General features: G+C 39.6%; 2 protein-coding genes across 2 annotated transcripts in view; one reads left to right on the top strand and one right to left on the bottom strand.

Annotated features, from left to right (window-relative positions):
- Positions 1–13333, bottom strand: part of LOC133530495 (inositol 1,4,5-trisphosphate receptor) — a 104568-nt gene that overhangs the window by 50378 nt on the left and 40857 nt on the right. Inside the window, exons 27-32 of the mRNA XM_061868404.1 lie at positions 12781–12919; positions 11448–11569; positions 8428–8559; positions 7470–7607; positions 6976–7179; positions 777–892 (exon numbers count right to left, since the gene is read on the bottom strand). Of these exons, the coding sequence (XP_061724388.1) occupies positions 777–892; positions 6976–7179; positions 7470–7607; positions 8428–8559; positions 11448–11569; positions 12781–12919 (851 nt within the window). The remainder of the gene's footprint in view (positions 1–776; positions 893–6975; positions 7180–7469; positions 7608–8427; positions 8560–11447; positions 11570–12780; positions 12920–13333) is intronic.
- LOC133530497 (uncharacterized) lies at positions 2247–5722 on the top strand. The gene is made up of 2 exons (XM_061868416.1): positions 2247–3008; positions 4232–5722. Exons 1-2 carry the CDS (start codon positions 2939–2941, stop codon positions 5587–5589), a joined length of 1428 nt encoding a protein of 475 aa, XP_061724400.1. The 5' UTR covers positions 2247–2938; the 3' UTR covers positions 5590–5722.

Below are 13333 nucleotides of genomic sequence, written 5' to 3'. Positions count from 1 at the left end.
ATTTAAAAAAATCATCATCATCTTCCTCGCGTTGTTCCGGCATTTTTTGCCGTGGCTCATGGGAGCTTGGGGTCCGCTTGATAACTTGTCCCTGGAATTGGCGAAGGAAGGCAATAGTTTTTATGAAAGCCACTGCCATCTCACCTTAAAACCCGGAGGGTAAACTAGGCCTTATAAGGATTAGTCTGGTTTCCTCACGATGTTTTCCTTCACTGAAAAGCGACTGGTAAATATCAAATGATATTTCTTATATAAGTTCCAAATAACTCATTGGTACGAGTGGGGTCGAACCCGCGACCTCCGGATTGCAAGTCGCACGCTCTTACCGTTAGGCAGCCCTTTTTTTTAAATATATTTATCAAAGAAGCGGTGGTGGCCGAGTGGATATGACGTCCAACTTTCAATCCGGAGGTCGTGGGTTCAAATCCTGGCTCGTACCAATGAGTTTTTCGGAACTTATGTACGAAATATCATTTGATATTTACCACTAGCTTTTCGGTGAAGGAAAACATCGTGAGGAAACCTGCATACATCTGCGAAGAAATTCAAAGGTGTATGTGAAGTCCCCAATCCGCATTGGGCTAGCGTGGGGACTATAGCCCGAGCCCTCTCGCGCATGAGAGGAGGCCTGTGCCCAGCAGTGGGACGTATATAGGCTGAATTATTATTAATTATCAAAAATAATCGTTCAAAATCGTGCATTTATTCAATTAAGTTAAAGCAATCGGTTATCTCTTTATTCCACATCAATGTACTATCAGTTTTTCCTTAGTAACCTCAACGCTTCGGGCATCTCGTTGGTCTGCTTGTACTGGCGCATCATCTGAATGAAGTTGTTGAACGACACTCGATCGTTGTAAAAGATCAGCACGTCTTCGCCGGCATTCACCATCTGAAACAAAAAACATATTGTTAACCTTTTAACCGCTGTAGTCCGATATATAACCCTCTTTTGGACCCGGGTTTGTCTTTAATCTACGTCCAAAAGAGAGGTATGGGCACTGTGAATGTCATCTTGCTTTGTGTAGTAGGGCACAGCACAGTGGAAGTCATTTCAGATCTAGAGCAGAGCTCAACTGGGGAAGTACCTCCACCTTACAAAAAACCGCAGCCAAATAACACTTGACCCTGCTCATAGTGTTGTGTTCCTGCCGGTGAGTAAGGTTGCCAGAGCTCAACGAGGGTGCGGAGTGTTAGGGTCGGCAACGCGCATGTCTTCTGGAGTTGCAGGTGTACATAGGCTACGGAGACTGCTTAGCATCAGGCGGGCTGTATGCTTGTTTGCCACCGACGTAGGTATAGATTAAAAATATAGATATGTATATATGAATAAGACACACAATATCCAGCTCATTTCGCCGCAGTCTGATAAAGACAAAACTTCGTGTAAGTTCGTACCGGCGGCAACACGAGCTTGATGAAAAATTCTAAGCGGTTAAGAGAAAGAAAGAAAACATAATGAGTCCCCAGCAAGCTCGGCCGAATTTCCCCTTCCCATACAAAATGAGTTTAGTTCTCATTTTAAATCTACGCGTTGGATTATAATGAAACTCAGCACATACAATGACATGAGGCATAGCTATGCCTGTAATTAGTTTATGTAGCTCCAACTTATAAAACAAACGAAATAGAACAAAAACAAGTTTTGTATGAAAACTATAGTATCTGAAGCTACATCAACTAATTACAGGCATAGATATACCTTATCCTATTGTAAGTACAAAGTTTCAGAGCAATCTAGCTAGTGGATGGATCCCATCATCAGAACTGAGTATTGACAAAAACGGGACCAACTATATACATGAAAAAAAAAAATCAAATCGATTCAGAAATGATGAAGTTCTGAAGTAACATACATAAAGGTGTATTGACCGCATTTAGGGACTAAAATGTCATACAAAGATTTCTGAAATTGGTTTTGTTTTAGAGATAATAACAATTCTTGTGAAAATTTGTTTTTGTAATAACTTTGTGAAAAAAGTTTTTTTTTTTGATGCGACGCTGTCACTATGTTACTTATTTTAGACATACCTACTGACAGACGTTAAAGTTTTAAAGGAAACTCGCAATTTTTAGCTGTAAATAAAATAAAAACTTATTTGATGTACAGTTTTTTTTTCGCCACGAAGAAAATAGTTTTTTTCATTCCATCCGAATTTGAGCAAAACTCGCATAACATTTTTTACTCCTTATGACCTCTGGAATGCGTGGTTAAAATAAAATCTGTCGGGTTTTACCAGCCCACGGTATATGTATATATGGAAAGGTGCATATGTTTAATACTAAAAATATTCATAAATTACTAAAACAATAAAGAAAGATGCACTGTAAGCAAAATACACAGGTTTTATATGAAACCTAAAATTTATCGCTATGCCTAAAGCACATATACTTAAAAGTAGCCCTAACTATGGTGCCATATGTATGGCCGTATACGAGCCATTTAAACCATATTATATCAACATCGTACCAAACAATTGTTTCTTTACACGCCCATTACTTACTAATTCGATTTTATTTATATTGTGACACGAATAAAATCAAATTAGATATAAAAAACATTTTTTCCGACCCGAGGAACTTACAGAATAAGTTATTATTATCAAACGAAGTATTGAAAAACACCGCGCAGCTGCGCGTATAGATACATGCCGTGCCGCGCGGTCGAAAAAACCGGTAGCTAAGTCAATGGACGACATTCAAAGTATTCTTTAGCAAAAGGGCGCCGTTTACTTAAGTTAGATCTCGTGTTTATTTTTGTTATCGCAAATCGCGGTCAGTTCTCATAGTAACTGTTAATGCTATCAATAATGTGGGTAATTCTAAATTGCATTCTTCTGGGTATACCGGCGGTTTAGTTTTGATTTATAACCGTTACTGTGCTGTTCTTTGTTAGTCTTAACGCCGGTGTTTGGATTTGAACTGTTCTTTTTGAAAAATGACTTCGAAAAACGAGATATCTGAGGAATTGGCTAGTAGAATGAACTCTGCATTGTCATTGAAAATTGGTAAGTGGTGATTTATTGTAAAATAATAGTTAAATACACATTTGTATTCAAGCCACATTAGGGCTCGTGCTAGACAACGTCCATAATGTGTTTATTTAGGGTCGCCGTCATCGAAAACGATGAGGAGGACTATATATATATGTATTCAAGTTAAGTCGTTGTTTGACTATTGTTATGTCGAAAGTTCATATTTCGGTTACGTTTTTCGTATAAGATATAACAGTGATGTGTTGCCGAATGTTAGAAAATTTATATATTATAATTACAAAATAAATCTAACTTCAATAATTCTAGTAATAACGTAGAAATATAAGAATTTGCCGTGGATTTTTTCATCGAAGTTATACTGATTTTTTCTAGAAACTTGAGACAGAAATATACCCGAAACGTACTTTATATTTTGTTGATGTATTTGCTATTCGATTCTTTTTCTCTTTTTATGGATAGTAGAAAACATCTAACTTAACTGTGCAATTAATAATTATTAATTTTACAGGGGGGCAAAGTTGTTGTTTAACCTCTTGTGCTAATATTGATACCCGAGCGAGCGAACGATTGCAAATTTAAACTACGAGCGTAGCGAGTGGTTCGAGAAGTAGAATCTTGAGCGTTGCGAGGGTTTCAATACTTTCAATGCACAAACTGTGCCACCGAGTGAAACACAACATTTTTCACCACACCAACGCATGGAAAATAATAACTTTAAAATATCAAATAAAATCATCTTTTAAAAAGTCAATTCTATCAGCCAACTATATGGAAAGAATTCAAAATTTGAATTTAATTACTTTGCCTCAAATGTGGATAAAATGCAACTTTCTCATCAGTTTTTTAAGTACCAAGAGAGCTAGTGTGGTGAAAAAATAATTTAAATTTCATTAAAGGTTGTTAGTACAAGTAATAAATAATAAAATAAATATTATAGGACATTATTACACAAATTAACTAAGTCCCACAGTAAGCTCAATAAGGCTTGTGTTGAGGGTACTTAGACAACGATATATATAATATATAAATACTTAAATACATAGGAAACACCCATGACAGGAACAACACTCGGGAACAAATATCCATGCTCATCACACGAATAAATGCCCTTACCAGGATTTAAACCCGGGACCATCGGCTTCATAGGCAGGGTCACTACCCACTAGGCCAGACCGGTCGTCGAAACTGCGCGACGCTAGAGGTAGAAATTGACAAAATATTTTCCGTTTTTACAGGTAATGATGACCTTGACGAATCAACGAGTCAGTCGGAAAACGAGTCTGATAGTGAATGGGAGACTATGTCGGAGAGTGAATGGAGTATTTCAGACAGTGATTGGAGCATCGGGGGCGACACAGAGAGCGGATCGGATACGGAAGAAGAGTTCTCGGCCTCGTCAGCCTCGTCGGCCACACCGTCGTTACTGCAATGGAGCGACGAAATACGATCGGCAAAAGTATGTCCGTTCAAATTGAAACCGGGCCTTAAGGAAAGCTGCGGGAAATCTCCGGTAGACTTCTTCAAATTGTTGTTTACTAGATCGCTATTTGAGTTTATAGTCAACAATATTAACAATTACGCAATGAAAATTATAAATCAGAGTCATCAAGGTAGACGATTTAAAGAGGTGACAGTGAACGAGTTTTACGTCTTTTTCGGATTGATTTTGAACATAGGAACTATGAATTCAAATGTTGTTGATGATTATTGGAGAACTCGCCCGCTTGTAGAAAATCCTGAGGATTTTATGAGTCCAGTTAGATTTGGGGTTATTTTGAAGTGTTTAAACTTCGAACATGAGCTGCCTGGGAAGAACAATAAGATGTCTAAAATATCGCATATGATAGATTACTTTAATATTATCATGAGAAAAGTCGTTAATCCAGACAAAGTTTTATGTATAGTGGAATCGATGACGGTGCCTTGTTATGAACACGTGTATTTATTGATAGATGAGTTCGATTTAGTGCATAAATTGGTAGTCTATCAATCCGACGAGAAACCTGGCCCTTATGTGGCAAAAAGTTTACTCGAAGATAAACTAGATGTCGGCCATTCCATCTACATATCCGACGATTACAACTCTCTTGAATTGACTAAGTTCCTTATTGATAGAAACACTTATGTAACAGGACCGATAAAACGTAAAAGATTCGGAGTTCTAGAAGAAGTCAAAGATAAACCACTAGAAAATCTCGAGAAGATAGTTAAATACAACGCCGATGGTATTTGCGTTACTAAATGGAAAGATCGTCGTGAGATCATAATGATATCTTCCGAGTACAGCGGGGAGTGGTTAACGTATAAAGTTAATAAACAAAAAATTAAGAAACCTATATGTGTATTGGAGTATAACAAATATAGGGATAGCTTCGAAAAGTGTAATGAAATAATGGGGCTGTATTATTTCTCGTGCGGCGAGAAGACACACACAACGAACAAATATAAGAGATTGGGCGTGCATATATTGCAGATATTGGTGCTGAACGCTTATATCTTGTACAAAAAGTATGGAGGGGAATCTATGTCGTTGATAGACTTTAGAACGGTTGTTGTGAAGCATCTGCTTTCGCATGGCAAGCGTCGGATTTGATTTGTAATACATATTTAACTATAGTAAAGAAAATTTGTTACTTGTTTTTTATGAATAGCCGGGTCCACACAGAGCGAGCATACCCGTGAGGCAATTTCCTCACGCACAAACCGGCCAGTGTAAATGTGCCACGGCCGAGGCGGAGCGTGCGTTTTCCTCGCCCGAGCGTGCCGCCTCGGCCGAGGCACGTCTACACTGCCCGTTTTGAGGAAATTGCCTCACGGGTATGTTTGCTCTGTGTGGACCCGGCTACTAAAAAAAAAAAGCTGAATGTGTAAAGCTTTTCGCATGTGTGTAAAATAAATGCAATTATAAAAGACATGTAGTTTTATTTACGTTTAGATCTTCTCTGGGTATTTTAGGTTTACCTAGCTGTCTCAAACGGCTGGTTGCGGAATGTAACTTAGTTTTGGGACTAAATCTAATGTAAGTATCCGTTTTTTAATTATTTTGCATATTATACGAAGAAAAAGTACACCATACGAAGAAAAAGTACATTATACGAAGAAAGAGACTACTCTCTAGTATTTAAGAGGGAAGTATAGCATGTACTCGTCCATACAAAAAAGAAAATGTTTCCCACTTCATTCTTCTCTCCACTTCTAAATATTTTCCATTCTTCATGATTTTTATGTAATTATCACAATGAAAAAGTAAGTTTATAAGTTTTCCGTTATGGGACCAATGCCGAAATCGCCAAAAAATTGTCTGTTTCTTACATTTTGGCTGTCTGACCTAGACATTGTCTATGGGAGAGTAAATTATTTTTTCGCGATTGCGGGATTGGTTCCATAGTGAAATTTGCTCAATATGACCTATATATTCGGCCCGTAAATTATTGCAGGTGACTAAATAAATATTCTGTATACTGTGTATCAGGATGAGGTCCTTAAGAAGTGTAAGTGCACAGCCAGTCGTCGGCCTCTGGACTCGATGTAGAAAAAGAAAGCCACAACTTAATCTTACCTCTTGCATAACCAGATCTTGACTTCTCCGGATATACTGCGTGTCAGCATGCACTATGGTCTTCAGGAAGTGTAGGTATGTTGGTCTTCGGCCTCTGGACTCGATGCAGTGAACGAAATATGTAACAACTTATATCTTACCTCTAGCATAACCAGATCTTGACTTCTCCGGATATATTGCGTGTCAGCATGCACTATGGTCCTCAGGAAGTGTAGGTATGTTAGTCTTCGGCCTCTGGACTCGATGCAGTGAACGAAATATGTACCAAGTTATATCTTACCTCTTGCATGACCAGATCTTGACTTCTCCGGATATATTGCGTGTCAGCATGTACTATGGTCCTCAGGAAGTGAAGATATGCCGGTCGTCGGCCTCTGGACTCGATACAGTGAACGAAATATGTAACAACTTATATCTTACCTCTTGCATAACCAGATCTTGACTTCTCCGGATATATTGCGTGTCAGCATGCACTATGGTCCTCAGGAAGTGAAGATATGCCGGTCGTCGGCCTCTGGACTCGATGCAGTGAACGAAGTGTGCGACGACTTTCTCATTGCCCTCGTGACTGCATAGTGTTGCGTTGTCTTTGAAGATCGCGCACACCGTCTGGGCTTCCCGGATCTGAGAATAAAAATAATAATATAATACAAGAAAAAGAATTGGCGTTTAATTTGAGAATATAGTAAAACCAGTTGTTTTGTGCACAGAGACAGATTGTTAATCAGTGTTTTTCACAAGAGAAGAAAAATAGTGTAGTAACGTCTGAAAATATATGATAATATGAATGATAAATCCGCCTGTCGACGCTAGATGTCGACTACGAAAATAATAAGCGCTTTGGTAAGAAAACTGATGTTTGGAGTGAGCACCCTATGTTACTTTCTTCTCAATGGTTTGGTGAACCGACTTACCCCCGCGTTTAGGAAGAGATCTAAATGCTTGTGCAGAATAGCCTGGTTCTGTTGGTTCCCGTGGCAGAAGTGCTGGAGAAACTCGTGCGCCAACGCAAGCAGCTCATCCATGGCTGCGTCATCTTCATCGTGAGGGACCTGCAAACATTTACTCGTTTAACATCAAATTATCTAGAATAGTCTAGACATCTAGGAGGAAGCGCTGGCGGCCTAGCGGTAAGGTAAAACCCCGGCTCGTACCAATGAGTTTTTAGGAACTAATGCACGAAATATCATTTGATATTTACCAGTTGCTTTTCGGTGAAGGAAAACTTCGTGAGGAAACCGGACTAATTCCAATAAGGCCTAGTTTACCCTCGAGTTGGAAGGTCAGATGGCAGTCGCTTTCGTAAAAACTAGTGCCTACGCTAATTCTGGGGATTAGTTGTCAAGCGGACCCCAGGCTCCCATGAGCCGTGGCAGAAATGCCGGGACAACGCGAGGAAGAAGAATAGTCTAGACATCTAGGATGACTCAAAGGTAACACCAGTGTAAGGGTTTTTTTTTATACTACGTCGGTGGCAAACAAGCATACGGCCCGCCTGATGGTAAGCAGTTTCCGTAGCCTATGTACGCTTGCTACTCCAGAGGAGTTACATGCGCGTTGCTGACCCTAAACCCCCCTCCCCCTCGTTGAGCTCTGGCAACCATACTCACCGGCAGGAACACAACACTGAGTAGGGTCTAGTGTTACTTGGCTACTGTTTTCTGTAAGGTGGAGGTACTTCCCCAGTTGGGCTCTGCTCTAGATCTGGAATAACATCCGCTGTGCTGTGCCCTACCACACAAAGCGAGATGACATTCACAATGCCCATACCTCTCTTTTGGACGTAGTTTAAGGACGTACCCGGGTCCAAACTAAGGCTAAGGGTAAAGGTATCAGTGGACTTGATAGTTCATCAGTTAGTTTATGACGTACTTGCAATAGATCCAGCACGATGTTGTGCACGCCTATGTTTCGCAGGAGCCTCTGCTCGTGGCGCCGCGGCTTGCCGCTGGTGGCGGCGCCGCTGTTTCCGTGGGTGCAGTATTTGATCATGCGTTGTAGTATCTGTGGACAACATATCAACTGTTGTAACAGGAAATATTAAGCATGGATAAGGGCATAAGTGATGGGGGGAACTAACAGAATGGGATAGTCTTCTGTATCCTACTATAGTCCAGTAGAAGTAGTAGATTGATTGATTTATTTAATGGTAAAATCGTTGTTTTACAAGTCAGGTAGAGAAAGCGTTATTATTGTTTGTCTTTGTCAGTCTCAGATTTTTTTTTATTCCCCACCGAAAATTTAGTATGGTTTATGATGGACAACAAATAACCCGACCAAATCACGTAGGTTGTTTTAGTATGTTATCAGCTTATCAGGAATGTTAAAACGAGTTTATTAATATTGCCGCATTGCTGCCGCATTGTTCTGTCCCTCACGGGCACGCGTATAGCACATCTATACGATCCTACCATCTATGTATTGTAACGTGAACTGGCTCTCAGGATAATATGTGAAGGAATAGAACTAAGCAAAGAAAACGAATTTATACAAATAGAACTAAGCAAAGAAAACGAATTTATACAAATATACTTAAGCAAGTATATTGATACAATAACTAGCAAAAGCCGGGGTAACACTAGGTAGAAAATACTTAAGTATGATCAAAGAGAATTCGAAATAGAGGTGTATTGTCGAAGAAAAATTTGTAACCACGTAAATTTACTGCTATCTTTCGAAACATGATTATTGAGAGGATCCGAGAGACATGAGTGGCGCCATCTTACCGGGCACAACCTAAAGATACGGGCGCCAAAATGATACTACCCTACCTTTGGCCTTTGATCTATTAGATGGCGCCACTTTTTTATATTAAACAAATTTAACACATATCAGTAAAAGAAAAAGGATCAAAGTCAAATGGCGTTCTAAAAGTTTTAATCATGTGTCGAAAAATGGCTGTAAATGTACTGTGGCTACAAAATTTCCTTTGACAATCCACCTCTATATTAAGTTCTTTTTGGTATGATTTAGTGTTAAGGTACGTGCGCACATATTTAGGCGTGAATGTGCTTAGCGTAAATACAAACCGTAAATGAATAGGCAGAGGCCCCTCTACCATTTCCAACACTTAGTGGGAAAATTACGGTCCTGATAGAAGGCACTCTAACTCCCTTATTTCGGTTTTATCTTGATCTGAGTAAGCAGTTGCTCTGATTCGCAATAGTATAGTGTGTATTAAGGGCGGCAAACAAGAATTTACGAACAAGTATTAATTTTAAGCCCGAAGTCGAAGGAGAGGGAATAAGAGTTCGTAATTCTGGCGCACAAAATGCTTTACATCACACTTGTGAGGAAAAAACTAAATTTTAAACGAAATATTTCTTAAATACGATGAAATTTCAAACATTCGTCGGCCATATTGTCATTTTTGACAGGTTAGGCATTGAAGGCACAAACCTATCCGGCATTCAGCAACGGTTGAAAATTGCGTAAAAATATTTTAAACGGCTATTAAATTACAGAAGTTAAATATTTATAAACATACATTTCTTTTTATAAACGACAGTATTTTAAAAGTAGAACTCCCTTCTTGAAAATTAAGATTATGCCCAATATGCCCATGGGCGTAAGTAAATATTCATTATTGTGCACCATACAGCGAAATGAAATAAAAAGATTTATTACGCCCGTGGGCATAATATAGCTCATTCCATCCCAGTGTGCTGGCATACAATACACCGTTTACGAGCAAGTGTGATGAAAACAGTGTAGTGCACTTGTCTCGACTGACATGTGGGTTGGTGGCAGTAGGTCGGTACAGGCAACTACGCACACATTAATGAAAATCGTAAATATAGGTCACCAACCTCACTTTCTTGACTGAGAAAGGTGCGGTCACGATAAAAGAGCCTCTGAAATTTCAGTGACATCAGTTTTCTAAAAAAGGCGTCTGACTGTTCTTGTACAGTCAAGTGTAAAAATATTGGTGTACACATCTTACTCAAAAATATGTCCCATAGCATTTTATTCTAGTGTAATAAGAGCGTAGTACCATATTTATGAGACGATTCTCTCGATACATATTTTTGTAGCTGACTGTACCATAAAGAGGTAATTTTATAAAATACACTCGCGTAAACCTTAAGCTGGTCTATCAAATTCTGGATACTACTTCAGACTAAATCTAAATGTATAAGATAGGCCCTTGAGGCAATGTATCAACCAAGGATGCTGGCGGCAGTTCCTATTTGTATTGCAATACTGATACGTTGTGAGGAAGCCGCCAGCTCTTCGGTCACCAGTTATGTCAACCAGATGCTTCGCGATTTCTACAAAATAGTTGTGCGCGCTGGGACCCCATGGACCTAGATTTTTAGATTTAAGCTAGTAATAGTACTACCTCTGTATTATGGAAGGTCAGAATTGTTGCAAAAGTGTCCAGCTGTCAGCTATAAATAATAGTTCCAAATTTCTCCAGAGTAGCGCTAGAGTAGCTAAGAACCTAGGCTTTATTGACGGAGTGAAGTGCACTGTCTATGATTAGATTTTTTCCTCAAGTATTCTAGGTATTGTAGCGCCACCTATTTATGGTTTTTTGTCGGACACTTTTTGGTATATGGAGACTTTGTTCCTTGCTTTTACTAAAAAAGAAAAAGGTGAGGGCTCAAATTTATAAGAGCTTACTATTTTTGTTGCAAAAGTGTCCAGCTGTCAGCTATAAATAATAGTTCCAAATTTCTCCAGAGTAGCGCTAGAGTAGGTAAGAACCTAGGCTTTATTGACGGAGTGAAGTGCGCTGTCTATGATTAGATTTTTTCCTCGAGTATTCTAGGTATTGTAGCGCCACCTATTTATGGTGTTTTGTCGGACACTTTTTGGTATATGGAGACTTTGTTCCTTGCTTTTACTAAAAAAGAAAAAGTTGAGGGCTCAAATGTATAAGAGCTTACGTGTTTGATCTTCTTGTACTCGTTGTTGTCGTGCTTGGCGGTCCGCGACGTGTCCAGGACGTTGTCCATGGAAGCGTTGCGCTCCAGGATGGCTCCGCCGGGGCCCACGGTGCCTGCTCCACCTGGGGACAGTAGAACATTTGTGGTATTGCGTAAAACGGGTTGCTGACTTCATTTTTTTTATTCCACGACGGTGGCAAACAAGCGTACGGCCCGCCTGATCGTAAGCAGTCGCCATCGCCGTCGCCTATGGACGCCTGCAACCTGCAACCTGTCCTGCTATTATTATCTCTGTTTTTACCTAAAAATCATGTGTTGATGTTGATGTGACGGACAAAGATCGTCATCATCATGATCACCTTAGCCTCTATTCGCCCTCTGTTGAGGCCTCTCTTCATGTACGCCACTTATCCCGGTCCTGGGTTAGTCGCATCCAGAAGTGTTCCGCAATTTTTCGAATGCCGTCCACCCAACGAGCTAACGGACGCCAGGCGCTTCTTTCATCCGAAAGCGGCCACCAATCTGTCAACTTTTTGGTCCACCTACCATCACTCTGCTTGGCAACATGTCCCGCCCAATTCCATTTCAGCTTGGTAATGACGTCACCCACGTCTCGCACCTTGGTGCGGTGTCGGATCTCGACATTCCTCACTCGGTCTTCAAGTTTAATGCCGAGATCGTATAGATTAGATTAGATGATTTATTTCATGAAAGACAATTACATAATAAATTTGCATTGATGTCAAAAATATAAGAATTTCTGTCATGATCGTCAAAATAAAATAAAAATGAAAATAATAACAGTACTAATGAAATAAAATTATAGCTCCAATAAGGATTGTCAATACAATTAGAATAACAGTAAGTAGGTAAATACTTACAAAATCCAAAATATAAATTTACAATGTCAAAACTTACGAAAATACGAGAACAATAAAAATAAAAACGATAAATTAATAAAAGAACACAAATAATATCTCCCAATAAGAATCGTCAACACACAACAATATAAAAACAATGAAATAATATCTCCCAATAAAGATCATCTGTATGATAAAGAAAACAATGTCAATAAATAAAAACAATATAATTATGTATGTATATTGGCTTCACTAATCGTGGCTTACTAGCCACTAGCGGCTATTAGCTAAAACCGGCATGAATTATGTGGATTATTGTGGATAACAAATATCTAAAGAGACTTAGCTTCATGTGTGTCTAGTGCACCTGCGCGTCCCTTGTTGAAGACCCACAGCTCGGTCTCCACGCTTTGCCGCAAGAGGTCCGGGTCAGTTGATCTGCGTGTACTTCACGTTAACAATGAGGGTCTCACCTCCGTGGTCGTCGAGCGTGGCGCGGCCCTTGTTGAAGACCCACAGCTCGGACTTCTCCACGCTCTGTCGCAAGAGGTCCAAGTCTGCTTTGATCTGCTTGTACGACTCCACATCCGCGTCCGACACTAGGAGTTGGACCTGGAAAAATTAACGATATGAATTCAGGATAACACGTCATTATCTTCCTAATTGTGACCTAGATTTTGGCAATGGATGGCTCGCTAGGGAAGCCTAGATCTGGGCCTCGGTAACCTAGGCTTAGGAATTGGTGCGTTGTAATACCTTACGCAGTAGAAGTAGGCTGTACCTTATTATAAAAAAACATACAATACAACACACCTGTTTCAAAGGCACCAAAATCTCTTGCCACTGTCTCAAACGGATGTACAGTCAATGTATTAAATATCGATATCAACAAAGTGCCAAAAATTATTGCCTATATTTTAAGGTAGTGTGTACATATTTTTGTCACTTTTACTGTCCGTAGGTGCGTTTTCGCAGTCTACTTTTTATAACTTCAACATGTTGCATGTCATGTACCTCATACACCTG

This window comes from Cydia pomonella, chromosome 23, assembly GCF_033807575.1.
Source record: "Cydia pomonella isolate Wapato2018A chromosome 23, ilCydPomo1, whole genome shotgun sequence".
In the NCBI taxonomy this organism is placed as follows: Eukaryota; Metazoa; Arthropoda; class Insecta; order Lepidoptera; family Tortricidae; genus Cydia; species Cydia pomonella.
Note: the sequence above shows the minus strand (reverse complement) of the source record. Positions and strands in the feature narration are given on the sequence as shown.